The sequence below is a fragment of the Folsomia candida genome, unplaced genomic scaffold (genome assembly GCF_002217175.1).
Source record: "Folsomia candida strain VU population unplaced genomic scaffold, ASM221717v1 Fcan01_Sc038, whole genome shotgun sequence".
Lineage (NCBI taxonomy): Eukaryota > Metazoa > Arthropoda > Collembola > Entomobryomorpha > Isotomidae > Folsomia > Folsomia candida.
Window position 1 is genome coordinate 961,611 of NW_019091230.1, and position 17,890 is coordinate 979,500.

General features: G+C 40.3%; 2 protein-coding genes across 4 annotated transcripts; one reads left to right on the forward strand and one right to left on the reverse strand.

Annotated features, from left to right (window-relative positions):
* The first annotated feature begins 1,514 nt into the window (after window positions 1-1,514).
* Window positions 1,515-6,665, forward strand: LOC110861154. Its single transcript, XM_022110262.1, has 3 exons — window positions 1,515-1,686; window positions 2,442-4,827; window positions 4,940-6,665. The coding sequence occupies exons 1-3, from the start codon at window positions 1,515-1,517 to the stop codon at window positions 6,663-6,665; spliced, it is 4,284 nt and encodes a 1,427-aa protein (XP_021965954.1).
* A 159-nt stretch (window positions 6,666-6,824) lies between these two features.
* On the reverse strand, window positions 6,825-9,880 carry LOC110861184. 3 transcript variants are annotated; one of them, XM_035844507.1, is made up of 6 exons: window positions 9,360-9,851; window positions 8,941-9,020; window positions 8,659-8,742; window positions 8,383-8,568; window positions 7,587-7,955; window positions 6,825-7,236 (listed from the first exon to the last, which is right to left on the reverse strand). In XM_035844507.1, exons 1-6 carry the CDS (start codon window positions 9,574-9,576, stop codon window positions 7,087-7,089), a joined length of 1,086 nt encoding a protein of 361 aa, XP_035700400.1. In that variant the 5' UTR covers window positions 9,577-9,851; the 3' UTR covers window positions 6,825-7,086. The 3 variants fall into 3 exon arrangements, with proteins under 3 accessions (XP_035700400.1, XP_021965986.1, XP_035700401.1); XM_022110294.2 differs by having other exon boundaries at window positions 8,941-9,029; window positions 9,360-9,838; XM_035844508.1 differs by lacking the exon at window positions 6,825-7,236 and adding an exon at window positions 7,242-7,528 and having other exon boundaries at window positions 8,941-9,029; window positions 9,360-9,880.
* Between the last annotated feature and the right edge of the window lie 8,010 nt (window positions 9,881-17,890).

Below are 17,890 nucleotides of genomic sequence, written 5' to 3' on the forward strand. Positions count from 1 at the left end.
TTAAGCACCTCTCGGAATCGATTTTGGACCTTCACAATAACTGTGACAGTTTCTATTGACAAGCTATCGGTTAAAGCTTTAATTATTTTCCAATATTGGTCACTTCCTTGAATGATTAGCGTGTGCGGGGTTTGATAATTTCCTAAAATTTTGGTTTGGATTAAATAGTTCTCCTTGGTGTTTACTCGCCAAAAAATAACTTAATGCTCCGGTCACCCATAGGTAATTTAGTGATATTTATTCGGTGACATTCACGCCAAGGCTATGCAGCTCAGCTAGAATTTGTTCTCTAATATTCGATATCTACCTAGGTAATAAACATTAAAACCCTATGTACCTATGTATTCGCGTGCCATATTTGCACTCGCCTCGATCTCGATAGGTGTTCAACTCGCCTTTGTGTGGTATAAATATGTTTATATTATACAAAGATTTTCTTATATATGCAGCTCAATCCTGCCAGGGTTATAATGATTTCCGGAATCGATAATTTCGATGGTAGTGGAAGTTGACTAGGCAGGTTTCATTGTAGAGATAACTGCATCAACGAAATTACCGTATCTCTGCGTTCCCTAAATCCGATTTGAGCACAAATCCATAGAAACAATGGTCGTTGTATAGGTTTCAGACGATTCGATGGCTAAATTGGTTGTGATAACACCACACGTCTTTATAATGATTTTGGACGCCATACGATATCTCCCCCCCTACTTAGACAATTTATTGAACTGCCCAAAAATTTGAATTAAGAATTTTAATCTTCCTGTGTCATTTTCAGACGTAAGTGTTTTCTTCTCCCTTTGTGTTTGTAAGACCAAATTCTTGTTCGTCCTTGGCATTTCTAAGATTTGAATGTTCTTATCTTTTTGCGTCTTTCTAAATCCTGAGTATTCTGTTCTGCCTATGTCTTTCCAAGAACTGAGTGTTCTGTTCTGCTTGTGTCTTTTTAAGATTTGATTGTTCTGTTCTGCTTGTGTCTTCATAAGACCCGAGTGTTCTGTTTTGCTTAGGTCTTTCTAAGCCCTTAGTGTTCTGTTCTGTTTGTGTCTTTCTAAGAACTGGGTGTTCTGTTCTCCTTGTGTCTTTTAAGAGTTCTGTTCTGCTTGTGTCTTTCTAAGACCCGAATGTATATTCTACCTGTGTCTTTCTAAGACCTAAGTGTTCTGTTCTGTTTGTGTCTTTCTAACAACTGGGTCGTCTGTTCTCCTTGTGTCTTTAAGTGTTCTATTCAGCTTAGGTTTCTGCTTGGGCTGCTAAGACCCGAGTGTTTTGTTCTGCTTAGGCTTTTCTAAAACCTTCGTGTTCTGTTCAGCTTGTGTGTTTGACCTGGGTGTTTTGGCCACTTTGCTTAAATTAGACCTTAGTGTTTTGTATTTTGTAAAAATGTTTCTTCAATTAAAAAAAAGAAAAACAAGTACCAAAAAATTTGCCGGCGCTTCGGGCCGCCAAGTGTTCTTCCCACTCCGGCAAGTGTGCTCCCAACCTAGTTGGAGGATGGGTAAGAAAATGCAGGTATGCCGGAACCCCTATCAGCAGTTGAAGAACTATTGAAACCCGCTTACCTAGATGACGACAACTTTGTGACCGAGGTATCGGCCTTAGAAAAAGATATGTTGGGCACCAGTCATACAGATTCAGATAACCGAATTGATGGCGCTAAAAATACCGAGTGTGATGAAGATCATTGTGAGTGCGGTTATGGAACAACAGAGGATGAAGTTGATATTAACGAGTAATTGGATTAAATGAGTGGGGTTTAGCTTTATTATTAGCGATAACGATATACGAATTTGTGTAGGGGTTATTGGTTTTGTTTATACCATTGATGTAGCGCGTTCAGTCAGAAAACTTCATTGTAAATGATATTGGGTTTTTATAAAGAGTTAAATAAATTGCTTTATTAGGTCCAGTATCAAAAAATTGTCTTAAAATATAAATCAATTCCTAAATGTACTATGTAAGTATATCTGCTCAAATATCCAGTACCTACTTTAGTGATTAGCATTTCTATGAAACACATTAATTAAGCAAACCGCAACATAGTGAAAATTGCAAAAAACCACGGTTGCTAAGCTCGCAAGATAGAAAATTTATTTATTTTGACAATTTTTGCATAGGTGGGTATTATCTTAGGAACAAAATAGCTAGCGCAATAAATAACGCTACCGATTAACAAATTAATTTTATGACCATTTGGATTCCAATAAAATGGCCAGTGTTTCAATCCAATCCACATCCTCATCCCGCATGTCACGCTTAAGAGGACGGCTGACTGAAGAGCAAAAATCATTGCAGAGAGAGAAAGATCGAATTAGAAAGTCAAATAAATTAGCCACAAGTCTTCACGAAGTTTTGAATAATGAAAATAGTATAGTAAAACATTATTAATTTCTGAAAATGTTGAGTTAATAATTTTGATGATAGAATATCTTGACTTGTAGTTGAGCCCGAGCCAAGACCATCGACTATACGGCGGCGTCAAAATCGAGCCAACATTGATCCAGTTTTAGCTGAGAAGTTTCGAGAAGCTGAAAAACTACGGGGCACCTATCGGCGTAATCAGAAAAAATCTACTCCCCCCTCGACGTATCAATCGGGCGTATCTTCCGAAGTTGATGAATCCATTGTTTCTGAACAGAATTGTGGAAGTATGCCAATCCTATGCGAAGAATGCGGGTCAATAAATTTCAAGGATGAATGGCCGAAAGGAAACAGCTTCACTTATTGTTGCAAGAAAGGAAGAATAAAAGAACCACAAGTTCAAATGTGTCAGCTCATTCAAGATTTAATGACCGGAAAACACCAGCACTCGAAGAATTTTATGGAGAATGTCCGATCTTTTAACAGTGCCTTAGCATTTGCCTCAATGGGAGCTAACGTTTATTCGGCTAAAGGACGTGGTCCCTACACTTTTCGAATCCATGGGCAGATTTATCATCTAACCGGAAACTTGCATCCCGATGAAGGAGATAGCCCAAAGTACTCCCAACTGTACATTTTTGATCCTAACGAGGCAAGTAATCAACGTATTAACACTTCCGAGAATTCCGGGTGTAACATAGACCTCATGAAAATCCTAAGCGAATGGATGTCGCAAAATAACAAGTTCACTGAAGCATATAGAATGTTGTTTGAAGTTGAGCAAGAGTCTGAAACTGAAGCTATGAAAATGGGAATTGCTCCGCCTGAAGTATCAATGACAATTATACAAGATAGATCAATGGATTTGAGGGTATACAATGCACCAAGGTCAAACGAAGTTGCCATTGTGTTTAAAAACTCTGACGGGGAGCCACCCCTTGAGCGAGATCTCCGCATACATTTAAGATCCGACAGCACTTCCAATATAAGAAAAACCAAGACCTTATACTTCTTAGACCCAAATATTGATGCATTGACCTATCCTTTACTCTTCCCATTTTCCGACCAAGCCTGGAATATGAAACTACGACTTACAGATGGAAAGCAGCTGACCCAGATGCGATGGTGTGGCTATCAATTTGCGATTCGAAAAAGATTCAACGCCTTCCTTAGCGCTGGACGATTAACCCAGCAGTACATCGTGGATTCGTATGTTAAGATGGAGGCTAATCGACTTAATTATATTAAGACAAACCAGAAGAAACTTCGAGTAGAACATTACAAGGGTTTAATGGATCATCTTAATTCTGAGGCTGATCTTGCTGGAGTTCAACCGGGGAAAGCAATCATCTTGCCTTCTTCATTTCCTGGAAGCCCAAGGAACATGCAACAAAACTACCAGGATGCAATGGCAATGGTTCGTAAATACGGGAAGCCAGACCTGTTCATCACTATGACGTGCAACCCCAAATGGATAGAGATTGTCGAGAATCTTGAACCAGGACAATGTTCTGAAAATCGCCCAGACCTGGTTGCCAGGGTCTTCAATATTAAGCTGAAGGAGCTGCTGGATGACTTGCAAGAGAAACATATATTTGGAAAGGTCGTCGGAGTTGTCCATGTCATCGAATTTCAGAAACGAGGACTACCACACGCACATATTCTACTAATTCTGGAGCCAAGCTCAAAACCATCAAACACAGAAATTATTGACAAGATTGTGTGTGCAGAAGTTCCCAATGCATTCGACAATCCAAGGCTCTATCAGTATGTCAAGTCTCATATGATTCATGGCCCTTGTGGGTCAAAAAACATGCTATCGCCATGCATGGACAAATCAAAATGCACCAAGGAGTTTCCAAAGGAATTTCAAGAGGTTACAGTGGCTAATTTAAACGGCTACCCAAGGTATCGACGACGGGACAATGGAATATCCACTACAGTGGGAAGGCACGAAGTAAATAATCTTTGGGTTGTCCCGTACAATCCATACCTTCTATTAAAATACAATTGTCATATAAATGTTGAAGTTTGCGCAAGCATCAAAAGCGTCAAATACCTCTATAAATACGTCTACAAGGGATACGATTGTGCCAGAATTGTTGTGAAGGAAGGAAATGTTCAGCATAACGAAGTCGAATCATTCTTGGAATCTCGATGGGTGGGTGCAGCTGAGGGGGCATGGCGTATTTTTGGGTTCAATATGCACAAACAGTCTCATACCATTGTTCGACTGCAAGTGCATTTGGAGGACTTTCAGAGTATCGTTTTCGACCCTGAGAAACTAGCCGATGAGATCCTCGAAGTAGGTGCTAGAAGAACTACTTTGTCAGCTTGGTTCGATCTTAATACAATAGATGAAAGCGCCAGGGAGCTACTTTATACCGAGATCCCAGGACATTACCGATTTGTCAAGGGGAAGTGGATCAAGCGCATACAAGCAGGAAACAATGTTATTGGCAGAAGGTATGCTGTAAACATGAAAGATTCTGAAAGGTAGTATACATAGATTTAATTTACCTTGCTTAAAGTTCTAATCAAATTATTCATCTAAACTAATCAATGTATATAAATGTAGGTACTACCTGAGGTTATTGCTGCTTCATGTCCGTGGTGCAACATCTTATGATGATATAAGAACCGTGGACGGAACACTATGCCCAAATTTTCAAGATACGGCAAAGAAATATGGTTTGCTCAACGACGACTCAGTTTGGTTGCTGACTCTAGAAGAAGCTGCAGTTGCAAGTATGCCAAAACAAATGAGAGAACTGTTTGCCCTAATCTGTGTGTTTGGTCTCCCTAATGACGTTAACACACTCTGGATGAACTTCAAGCAAGCGAAGTGTGAAGACTTTGCCCATCGAAATAACCATGAAAATTGCATCATCCACTGTGAAAATTTAGCCTTGACCGAAGTAGAAAGCGTATTATGGCTTCACGGAAAGCGATGCATTGAAGTCGGCCTACCAGCACCAATTTGGGTCCCAGTGGATTTGATATACGACTTTGATGTTTCTGCTGAAGCATCCCGTGGAATGGAACTATTTTGCTCTTTGAACGACAAGCAGCATGAATCATTTTCTGTCATCTGGGACGCTATTTCGGACGCCGCCCTAACATCAAAATGCTTCTTCCTTGATGGTCCGGGTGGAACAGGAAAAACTTTCGTTTATGAGACTTTGATTGCGTCCCTTCGTGGGGAAGGAACCGTTGCTTCAACTGGAATTGCTGCGAATCTCCTTCCAAATGGTAGAACATATCACTCCCAATATAAATTGCCAGTTCCTTTGGTGGAGACGTCGGTATCCGATATTCGTCTAACTTCTCAAGATGCTCAGAACTTAAGAGAGGCGAGTTTACTAATTTGGGATGAATCAACAATGGCCCCATCGCATGCCTTGAATGCTGTCGATCGCCTTCTAAGGGAACTTATGAACAATGAAACACCATTTGGTGGTAAAGTCCTGCTACTCGGAGGCGACTTTCGCCAATGTTTACCCGTTGTCGTGCACGGAACTAAGGCTGGAATAATCGAAGTATGTCTAAAATCTTCACGACAATGGAAGGAGTTTAGGTTTTTGCATCTTACCGAAAATGTTAGATCAGTTGACCCTGAATACAGCGAGTGGATATTGTCAATCGGCGACGGAACATTGACAAATGACGACAATCTTCCGGACGACATAGTTGAAATTCCCCAGGACTTGATTTCCTCCGGCAATATTGTTGAAGAAATTTATGGAAAATCACTCTTAGCTACAACAATTCATCAATTCACTAATAGAACGATTTTGTCACCAAAGAATGAACATGTCGATGGGATTAACGCCAAAGTGCTGGAAGTGCTGAATTCAATTGAAGATAAATGCGACCAAGATGCTAATAACTATCCTATTGAATTTCTAAATGGGCTAAATCCATCGGGTATGCCTCCACATTCTCTGCAGCTCAAAGTTGGTGCTATTATCATGCTCCTCAGAAACCTTAACACAAAGAGAGGTCTGTGCAAAGGTACGCCACTGATCGTAAAGGAGTTGAAGCCGAATTTAATTATCGCCGAAGTTATATCCGGAACAGCAAATGGTCGCTTCGTCTTCATTCCTCGGATTGACTTGGCACCTATAACTCCGGATCTTCCATTTATCCTTCACCGGCGACAATTTCCAGTTAAATTAGCCTTTGCGATGACTATCAACAAGTCTCAAGGGCAGACCTTCGACAAAGTAGGACTTCATCTACCGGAACCAGTATTCTCACACGGACAGCTATGTTGCGTTGTCAAGGGCACGCCGGTCGTCTGATGTGAAAATTAATATCGTCACCGGTCCTAAACAAGGCAAGCTTCTTGAAGATAGTGATAAAATGTTTACCGTCAATGTTGTTTACAACAAGGTATTAAGGAACTAATGTCATACTTATTGAGTTAAACAAATAGTTAAACAAAAAGAGAAAATAAATCATTTTTTAGGTTACGTTGTTAAACAGATGTACATATTTATTAGCGAATTGCGAGATGTTTGTAAGGTTATTAGTTAAGTGCTTTGGCCCGTCTTGCGACGGGCTTATTTGCTAGTATATACATATTTGAAATAATATATTGAGCAAAAGTTAATATTGAATTAATGTTAACATTTACTTCGATAAGGTTTACGGTTAATTCCTGGTTTGAATGAATTTAATCAATTTAAGTACCTGTTTTCTCGAAAGATAAAAGCTATCAATTTACATTTGCCAATAAATTCTTGTCATTCCATAAATTGGTTTCCGGCACGATGCGCAGATTGTCATGTGCTCAACACAGTTTCCGCAAAAAGGGTGTCCACACGCCAAAACGTAGTCGACATCTTGCACCAAACAAATCGAGCAGACAATCTGTGTGAAATATTTAACACTCAACTTTATTATTCGTCTATAGATTAATTCAAAATCCCGTTTTACAACAAGGTAGAAATCACTATCTAGAATCAAATTCTGCAGTAAATCTCAAAATCTCGGTGTGTATCTATTTTAAGTATTCTACATATTTTTTTGCAAAATCCTACATAATTTCTGTGGGTTTAATTCTACGGAACCGAACTTTTCAGCACAAATCCCTAAATATAAATGCAGAGATAGTGTAAATACTTAATTGTGTCCAATGTTTAGAGGAAATCGTGATAAATTTCTACATGAAAGAATATCAAATTTTACTCAGAATACTTATGTAGAAATATGTAATTCACCTTTTTATCCTTTGCGAAATAAGCTTGTTTCAGTTCCGCCAATGTTCCCCAGTCCACCGTCAGCTCGGTAATCAAGCCATTAATTTTATTCGACTGGAATAAAGATTGGTCACAGGTAACTTTTAAATTTTCACAGAGCTGCACAAGCTTCCCGAGCTTATCACGAATATCGTTCCATTCCTCGAGTATAGTGGGAATGAGATGCTCCAAACTTTGGAAGACTTTGGTTGCCTTGGAGATCCATTGTTTTACGAGGGGTGTGTCTTCCTCGATAGTTTCCAGAATGGACAACGCACGTTGTTGAGTAGTCAAGAGCGTGGAAATTTTGTTCTGAAGGGCGATCTCCCTATTTCTTAGGTTTTCGGAAGACTATGATTAAAAAGGAAACGGAATTACTTGCAGATTGATGTTTGTAATATTGTATGCGGGTAAAAAATTTGTTAGTAGGCTTGACTTTACGAGGTACATACATTTGCATGTACATATGTATGTATGTATATTGGGTTTTTATACTTTCAGATAGGGACAATTTTGTGAGGCGCTACTTAAGTATTTAATTAATATCAAGTTGTATTCATATATGTATGACTATCCAACTGGTATTATAGTGCTGCTGCGTAGTATGTAATAACTTGGTATTCAAACTTGACCATATTGGTAGCAAATTTTTACGGATTGGTATAATTTTAATACCGAGTCTATTTAGGAGCAAGACATTAATACCTGCGTTAAGATTTCTAACGGTGTATTGGTAAGACAAATATGTGTATACATACAGTAAACAAGATAAACTTGCCCTTATGATTGGTTGGGAAGAATAAGTCTGATCGTTCCTGGTGGAAAGAGCAGTCTTGAGCTTGTTCAACTTCTTCAAGTTCTTCTGCAAGATGACGACATCCGGTGGTGGCATAGTCATTAATTTTGCAACCTTTTCTTCCAAGGTGACGAGCGTCTTTAATTGAGCTCTTATGTCAATGTTGTTCTAAATTATGAAATCAAGATCGTTAGATATTTAGGGAACCTATGTACATCGTTACATAGTTAGGTATGCGGTTATATATAAAAATTTTACTCTTTCTCTTGCCATCATGTCATTGACGTGACCTTGGTCAACTTCTAGGCTTCTAATTTGTCCATCATGTTGAGTGACGTTTCCCTAATTACAAAATACACATCAAATGTAATAGATTTTCATTTAGTCATTATTCCTAATTTAAAAAAAACGAGTTGTGATAATTGAGTTTCGCTCTTAAGGAGGGGTCCATGAAGTATGTAACGTTCTCCATCTTATGCTGTAAATATTTTGGATTTTGAACTATGCAACTTTCCTACTTTCTGTATGACGCTGGATTACCAATTGTTCTTCCACTCGGGGATTATTTGCCTCATTGTGCTGCTGCTGCATTCGATCAGCCCAACTCATTCGAGAATCACCTGTAGGATCTATTAATCAATCATCTAATATTATATTTGAACTTCTGTCGTGCTATTTTCGAGGTGTGAAACAAGTTAAGGTTAGTACTTATTTATGTAGGAACGGGCGAGGAGGGAAAACTATTTGCATACACAAATATTTTAAACATCCTAAACAAATATTTTCGTTACATTTGCATAACTTAAGAACAAGTTAAAATTCCGTCACTTCACATAAGTAAGTTAACTACTGTGAATATTTTGGTATTGATGTCGACTACTAACTTGTTTAACACCTCAGTTACATCCCTCGTTAATTAATTAAATACATATGCAAATATAAGCATTTTCTCTACTTACCTTCTCCTCCAGAATTTTGATTAGCTAATTCTTTAACACCGATGCCAAGTGGATACCCATCCGAAATCCCTAAACGTGCCGCTTTCTCAGTTAACTCGGCCAATCGCTTAATCCGCGCGTTGTTCCTGGTCACCGCTGCCGCTTTTTTGTACACAGCTTGATGTCGTTGAACCGCGGCAAGTCTTTGTTCTTCTCGTTTTTCATCAGTTGAATTCATTTTTGTAACTAAATATCTCAGTGTGGGATTGGTTTATTAAATAAACAAATTAAAATAGATCCTTAGTTATTATGAGTGTTAAAATTGGATTAAGTGTGCGATTTATGACTCGTAAATATCCTGAGGGATGAACGAACCGACAAAATTGTGAAGTTAGTTGAGTTACTTATTTATGTCTCTTGCATTCTGCGAGTCTGCAGGAATGGAATGGAATCAAACCTCTGATTGGACATGATCTACAAATTTGTGAGCGTATGGACCAATTGAAATTTGTCTTCCTGTAAATCATATTTACATAACGGAGTGAATGTTTGCCCGTTAAGTGAAGTAAATCCAGCTCAAAATACATATTTGCATACGTCAGAGGAAATCGTGGAGTCAACGCTTTGATAAACGAGATTGTGTATGTATGCATAAATGTCTGATTTTGTGGGAAATTATTAAATAAGTATTTTCTCATTTATTTATCGTACCATACTCGTCCCTAGTACCATAAAATAGTTTACGAAGAAAAGAAAACAGGTGGGGTGAAGTTAAGCTTCATAAAAATCGTAACCGTAGCAAGGGGATTTTTGATGACAAAATTTTACGATGCTTACAAAATCTCGTCGTAACCTTAACAGTACCAAGAATGCTATACAGATTTAATATTTCCCATAAAATCCGTTTATTTAATGTGTAAATATTCACCCAAACCACATCTTATGCTAAAAAACAAGTGTATTGTAAGACTTTGAACAGTAAAATTTAATTCGTTCTGCTAAACAATGAGGGTATTCGTTATCTCTTCGTATCTTTAGTATTCTTCGTATCGTAAAATAACTTACGACGCTTACGATATTTTGTAAGCGTCGTAAGATTTTGTCATCGAAAAACGCGTTACTACGCTTACGATTTTTACGAAACCGGACCCCTTGTTTTATCTTCGTAAACTATTTTACGATACTAAGGATACGAAGAAATAATGAATACCCTCAATATAATTTATTTTCTCATACCGGAATTCATTTGCGATATATACATACGAACAATGGATTTGTTTTCGTAAACAAATCGCCTCTTTTTTAACATTAAGAAATAAGCAGCGGCAACAAAAAAAAATATATTTATGGGTCAAAAACTACCCACGTTTCAGTAATAAAAACTTATGCATACTTATTTTACGCAACTTAAAACTTTTCCGTTATTTTAATACTTAAATTAGTATTGTCTTGAAGCCATAAAATATTTTCAGTAAGAAAATTTCTACCATTTATAAACGACATGATTAGTGGGTTTTCCCAATTTGTAAGTAATTAATTACATTGGGCAACAGTCTTGCTGCAAGACGCGGTTGGTGACGTGTCCCTATTTTCGCTGTCAGCTTCCACGTTTAATTCCGGGTTGGCAGTATGGTCGCATCGGTCATCTTGGACGCCAAGCTGGTGGATTTTTCACACGTAAAATATTAAATTCGTCGTCGCCCTTTGCTTATCGATATCGATCTGTTTTAAATAGGCGTAAGTATTAAATATTTATGTAAACCGGTTAACCTATTGGGGACAAAATGAATATGCAGACATTTTTATAACAATTTTTTAGGAACGAAATATACAAATTCATGTTCTGCATAAATTACCCTGACCCCAAAATTTCTAAAGAAAGTATTTCTTTCGTATTTTGTGGAAAACTGGAGGTAAAATTTTTATCTTTTTAATGTTTTTCTTCTCAAATTTTGGACTTTTTTTCTTTTTGAGAAATTATTATCAATCTCTTTCTTACTCCTGATGTTTCACTTGCTACCGATCAATCTCATGAGACTTATGGAAAGGCTTGATACATAAGTTGATTGATGAATATTTCTAGATAATTCTTTACTTAAATTTGCTAGGTATCTAGCAGGTTGTGAATTATAATTTTAAAAAATTTGTTTTTCAGTTCTCTCGGCTAAAGGCCTCTTCAGTTTATAGCACCGTTTTTTTCATTCCCATTTTTTCATCTGGATGGTTTGAAATTCCATTTTTGATCCACTCCCTGAAATGAAAAGGTACGCTGATGGAAATGTTAACTTTATGAAATTATTTAGTACGAATCCTTACCACTTTTTCATCATGAATACCCTCATTGTGCAAAGATTTTAATTAGTAACAAAAAAATTGTGTTAAAAAATATTTCTGACATTCAAACTAAATGTTTGATTTCCAGAGCAGCACTTGGGTGAAATTAAACAAGTATATGTACATATACTAAATATGTGGATGACAATCAATGGGAAACAGGAAGCGAGGTGTCCAAAATTTCACTGTCAGCATGACCATTTCGAAATCAGATGTAGTCTGACAAGATAAGATTATTTAGGATCCTTAGTTTAACTACACTGTTGGAAATGTTGCATAGTCCGACAGAAACTGCATTCTTGGTATCAAAGTTGCTAAAATTTGGTATCAAAATGATACCGATAGCTAAAAATGTCTAGAAAATATTTCTTAGGACTACAAAATGCTGAGTGAAGGCTTTTATAAAGTTTATGACCGTCTTGTTTATCTTTTTGGGTTGGGGCATGTGCATGCCACGTGTTATCTGTTGACCTTGTAACGAATATGGTTGAATTGTAATGGGAAGGGAGGATGATGTGAAATTGATATGTTCCCTCTTATATGTACTTATGTCCCTGCTGTGAATTCGGGCGCAACGGACCGTACCGTGCAGGTCGTCGTGTTGAGCGGGTACTGCGGCGAATGGGCGGCTGTGCTGCCGATTCGTCCACGAGAGAGGGCATCCCGTTGTATGTCGTCGTAGTGGAAGAGGGGAAATGGTGTCAGGGGCACCTGTAGTAATATCAATATTAGAATCTGTACATAAATTAATATCTACATTATTGTCAAAATTATGTGGTGACACGACAACTTCACATGGTGGTGATGGCTCTGTGGCTGGTGAAAGTTGTGGCGGAGCAGAAGGATCTGCGTCACGATGGATGTATCGCCGTAAGCGTTGAATATGGATGGGTCCATAAATCGTTCCGTCCTCGAAGATGATTTTGTAGGTAAGATTGGAGAGGACTTCGTGGATCTGGGCAATATCGGGGCGGTAAAGTGGGGCGAGTCCGGCTGCGACGCCTTTATCTTTATCAGACCGGATCGTGGATTGAATGACGACGGAATCTCCCACGCGAAACTCATCGTGGCGCCGTCTCTGGTCATAGTCGTGTTTTTGCTTTGCTTTGGCTCGGTTTAGGTTATCTGTAACTAGAGAGAGCAATTGAGAGTATTCCTGAGCCCTATCAAAAATTATGTCGCGCTGAGGCTTCTCGATTGAACTTTTTAAGAGAGTTAATTCTGCCTCGGAAAGTTGAGTGGAAATGTCAAAAGGGACGGAAAGCTCTTTATTAAGTAAAATTTTAGCCGGAGAGAAACCGGTCGAGTCCTGAACAGAAGAGTTAATTGCGAACCGGAAAAATGGGAGATATTTAGGCCAGTTTTTATGTGGCTGACCGTCTAAATACGCTCGAATCATAGTTTTAATGGTACGGTTCTCTCGTTCTGTCAAATTTGACTGAGGATGGTAAGGGGAGGTAAATTTTAACTGAACCTGCCATTGTTTACATAAATAAGAGATGATATTGGCCGTAAAAGACGTGCCATTATCACTCACGAGAGTTTTGGGCATGCCAAAGTGGCAGAAAACTTGTTCTTCCAGAACCTTGCCCACTGCGACGGCGGTAGCATTACGGAGAGGAAAAATTTCCGTCCATTTGCTAAAGCCGTCGATTACGACTAAGATATGTGTATACCCCCCAGGATGTGATTTTACATACGGACCCATTAAGTCGGTATAAAGCGTCTCCCAAGGAGCTTCTGTGGGAGATGACTGTAAGAGACCAGGGGGTTTCTGATTCGATATTTTGACGCGCTGACAAATATCGCAACTCCGAATATATTCGGATATCCGCTTGTGCATGTGCGTGAAGAATGCACGAGAGGATATTTTGCGCTTTGTCTTCTCGACGCCTAAGTGACCACTATGTGGCGAGTCATGAAACTCGGCCAGAAATTTGGGGAGTAAAGTTGTGGGGATGACGGGAAGCGTCTTATTGCCCATAATTTTGTAAACTACTCCATTAATAGTGGAAAATTCGGGACCAGCATAATTCGCTGCCATTTCACCCGGACACTGTTCTTGGTGTGCGCGAATAACGTCACGGTCTAAATTACACGTGAGAGAGAGCTTGCATACACGGATCGGAGGATACATATAGTCACCCTCTCTCTCGATTTGTGTATTATCGGGGCTGGAATGACGAGAGAAAAAGTCAGCTACGACGTTGTCTCGGCCCTTAATATGTTGTATATAAGGGGACCACTCCTGGAGCTTCCAAGACCAGCGCATAAGGCGTTGGTTGGAATTTTTCATGGTGTCCAGGTAGACAAGGGCGGAATTGTTGGTTTGGAGAATAAACTCGTGTCCGTCGAGGTACTCGCGGAATTTCTCCAACCCCCAAACTACGGCTAGACATTCCTGCTCCGAAGTGGAATAATTTCTTTGTGCGGGGTTGACCGTTTTACTGGCGAAAGAAATAACTTTTTCCTCACCCGCATCGTTAATTTGGGAGAGGACTGCTCCCATACCTGTTCTACTACTGTCCGTGCGAACAATGAATGGTTTGCCAAAAAGAGGGTGGGCAAGAACCAAATCGGAAACAATAGCAGATTTCAGGTTTTCAAAAGCTTGGAGTGCTTTGGGGGACCATTTAAACTTTCGTTTCGGTGACGTCAGCTCATTTAGAGGCTCAGCGAGGTCGGCGAAACGCTCAATAAAGTGTCGGTACCACCCAATCATACCCAAGAACCCTTTCAGGTCTTTGCGAGTCTTGATGGTGTCGGATGAGATCTTTTGGATCGCTTTGACTGCGTCCGCCTTCATCCCGATGCCATTTTCAGAGACCGTATGTCCTAAAAATTCAACCCAAGATTTGCCAAAAAAACATTTAGAACGTTTAAGAGTAAGTCCGGCGTCTCGAAACCTCTTCAAAACAATTTCCAGATGACGCTTATGATCACCAAATGTCTTACTAAAGACGATCACGTCATCCAGGTAAACAAGGCAAAAATTGGTCAGACCCTCAAGTAACTCATTCATCATGCGCTGGTAAGAAGCACCAGCGTTCTTGAGTCCAAAGGCCATAGAATTAAACTCAAACAGGCCCCTTTCAGTGCAGAAGGCAGTGTATTTTTTAGACTTTTCTTCCATAGCAATTTGCCAATAACCTTTTTCAGCATCCATTGTGCTAAGGTATTTGGCGTCCGCTAGACGTCGTAAAATGTCCTGGATTCTGGGTATAGGGAAACTGTCGTTGGGAGTCAGTTTGTTTATGTGGCGAAAATCGACACAAAATCTGAATGTGCCATCCGGCTTCTCACGTAACAGAATGGGGTGAGCATAAGGAGATTTGGTTTTACGAATGACACCAAGCTTTAACATGTCATCGACCTGACGGCAAATTTCCTCATGCTTGTGCTGAGAAACCGGGTATGGGCGTTATCGCTTGGGGCGCTCTTCAATTAATTTAATGCGGTGTTGGACACCTTTAATGCGACCCAAGGGAGCATCGATGACATCAGGGAATCGTTTAAGCAATTCCTTGATCTCGTCTTGCTCAAAATCAGACAAGAGAATTAGATTGTGTGTGGTGTGGGCGGACGTATGAACTACCTTTAGAGGATATCGAGTTTTACAAAAAGTGTCCGAAAATCCCCACACCAGATCACACATGTCAAAAGCAAATCCGCAGTGGTGTTGAAAATCAGTGCCCAAAAGAAAGTGGTGAGAAGATTCCATCACCGCGAAATCATGAAAAAATGAACGAGATTCAAGGGTCACTTTAAGTCTTATAGTACCACTGGGGAAAGCTTCGGTATTGTCGAGCATGAGTACCGGTCCGTGTACCCATTTAGAAAGTTTAATGTGTTTAGGAAGGATGGACCGAGATACTACTGAGATTGTACTACCACTATCAACTAAAGCAGAAAAAGAACCAAAAAAAGTATTTACATTTATTTGAGGAATGATTCGTTTCGGGTTAAATAGTAAAGGATGAGAGATGACACACCCGCCAATGTCTACTCCTCCTCTCCGTTTCCCGAGACCTCAGATCCTTGTGCCTGCCGGACGACGTTGGCCTGTTGTTTTCCCTTGAAGCAGCGTGAAGTACTGTGGGAAGTGGATCCAGGGCAATTGGCGCAAGTGAAAGTGCGCCGGGAAAAGTTGCCTGATTTGTTGTCGTTCTTGGCGGTGGGGTGGGATTTTGATGATGAAGATTGTCCCTCAGCCTTGTCACCGTTGTTGGATTTATGTCCATTCTTGATGTGGGTGGGTGAAGACTTAGAGGGGCGCTTGTCAATGTCGGTGGCGGCCTGAATTTTCTTCCCGAAATTGATGAGTTCAACGAGGGTGGAAGCACCACAACCGAGAAGAGGGATCCGGAGATGAGGGAGCGCACGTTCGGAGACGAATTGCAATACTTCGGACTCATTTGCAAGGGGAGCCACGTTGTAAACTTTTCGGTACTGCATGTCCATTTGCAGTGCAAAAGTGTGAAAGTCTTCATTGTCCCTTTGGCGACGGTTGAGGAGCTTCTCAAGTGAATTCATCTTGTCCGAGTCCGATCCGTACATGATGATGAAGTGGGATTTGAATTCTCCCCATGTTTGAGCCACTAATTTGGTACGCTGCCACCATGTACTTTGCTTGCGGTCAGATGAGAAAACCGACGGAAGCATAAGAATCCAATCCATAGGGTCAAGACGCTTGCGACGCATAAAGCCTTCCAATTCATTCAAAAAATTCTCTGCCGTATCCAAGTTTGGTAGGAATTTGGGAGGAGGAATGTTTCCAACAGAGTGATAAACGACCGGGGTGGTGGAAGGGATACCGGTGGGCGGAGGTACAATGATGGTGCCATCGGGAATGATAATAGGAGCTTGAGTGGGCGGAGCCGTGGATGGATTTGGTGGTGGAGGGACCGAGGAAATTGTGGGGGCGGTGAATGGCGTAGTAGTGGAGGGTGGAGGGATCGTCACGGAACTGATGATAATTGGCGTGGTGGGAGTGGTGGAGGGTGATGAGAGCGGTGTGAAAGTTTGGGGAGGAGGATACATTGATTGCTTTTTGATTGCTTCAATTTCTCCGCGTAGGGTTTTTATTTCAGCTCTCATCTTGTCGCACGTGTCGTCCATACGGGCAGCGGTGGAACGACGATAATGGTCGATGCCGGTCGTGATGCTGTCCAGTTTCTTGTCGACGTAATTTTTGACAGAGTCCGAGGCCGGCGCGGAAATGGGGTATTGGGGTCCGAGGATCGATGAGAGGACCGGGTCAGGAGTAGGAGAGACACTGGCGTGGAGGTCGTCAATCTGCTCCTGTAACCCAGCAATAGATTCAGTTAGTTGAATCTGAGAGAAATTGCACTCCTTATCAATACGATTTAAATTTCCTTTCAAAATATTAAATTTCTCAGTAAGGTCACGTGAAGCGTGAGCCTTACATTCCTCAATATTATTTGATAACTGATCGGAAATTCTGACCAAAAGTGATGCAATCTCAGTAGTTATTTCATCAATCAATTCATAAATTTGTATTGACTCATCCTGGACCAGATCACGAAATTGACGGAATCCACCAAATTCTGCATTGAATTGGGTCATCCACTGGATGACTTTGTCCAATTTTTTACGAGCGACGACGTCCTTTTGTCCACGCGGAATCTGTGCAAAAATTTTAGACAAGCCTTTTTTGATTAACCAATACAGACCATAAAGTACTATTCCGACGAGGAAGGAGATGCCCAATGTTTCCAATGACCACGTCACGAACCAAGGCCATGGTGAGTCGGAGGTCAAAGGGGCGGTGGTCTCAGTTCCCTCTGTGGCGATTGTCGTATTGGTGACCGGTGAGGCAAATAAATTCAAAGCCTGGACGAGGAAATCCATGATGATAGAGTGGGGTGTTTCTCGTATCCAAGATGAATTTGTAGGAGAAGGGGCGTTTTCACTGTTCAATATATGGTGGGCGTTTTCACTGTTCCATGGAGCACACTTTTTTTTTGGTGGGCGTTTTCCATACGCCAATGAACGCACCAAAATTGTCACTTTTCCACCGCAAAAAAGGGGTGGAGGAGAGCACTTAACTGTTCGTAACCGAAGAGGGTGTTCGGCACCATGTAACGAATATGGTTGAATTGTAATGGGAAGGGAGGATGATGTGAAATTGATATGTTCCCTCTTATATGTACTTATGTCCCTATTCGCGACCTAATTCTAACTTCCTGGGGGGAAGT

What these genes read in the sequence shown, in the direction of transcription:
- LOC110861154 (XM_022110262.1), top strand. Translation starts at nt 1,515, where the DNA reads ATGCCGGAACCCCTATCAGCAGTTGAAGAACTATTGAAACCCGCTTAC. An exon ending in CGAGTGTGATGAAGATCATT is followed by an intron (nt 1,687 to 2,441) that starts GTGAGTGCGGTT and finishes CTTGACTTGTAG; the next exon opens with TTGAGCCCGAGCCAAGACCA. An exon ending in AACAATGTTATTGGCAGAAG is followed by an intron (nt 4,828 to 4,939) that starts GTATGCTGTAAA and finishes ATATAAATGTAG; the next exon opens with GTACTACCTGAGGTTATTGC.
- LOC110861184 (XM_022110294.2), bottom strand. Translation starts at nt 9,576, where the DNA reads ATGAATTCAACTGATGAAAAACGAGAAGAACAAAGACTTGCCGCGGTT. An exon ending in TCAAAATTCTGGAGGAGAAG is followed by an intron (nt 9,030 to 9,359) that starts GTAAGTAGAGAA and finishes ATTGATTAATAG; the next exon opens with ATCCTACAGGTGATTCTCGA. An exon ending in ACATGATGGCAAGAGAAAGA is followed by an intron (nt 8,569 to 8,658) that starts GTAAAATTTTTA and finishes TTCATAATTTAG; the next exon opens with AACAACATTGACATAAGAGC.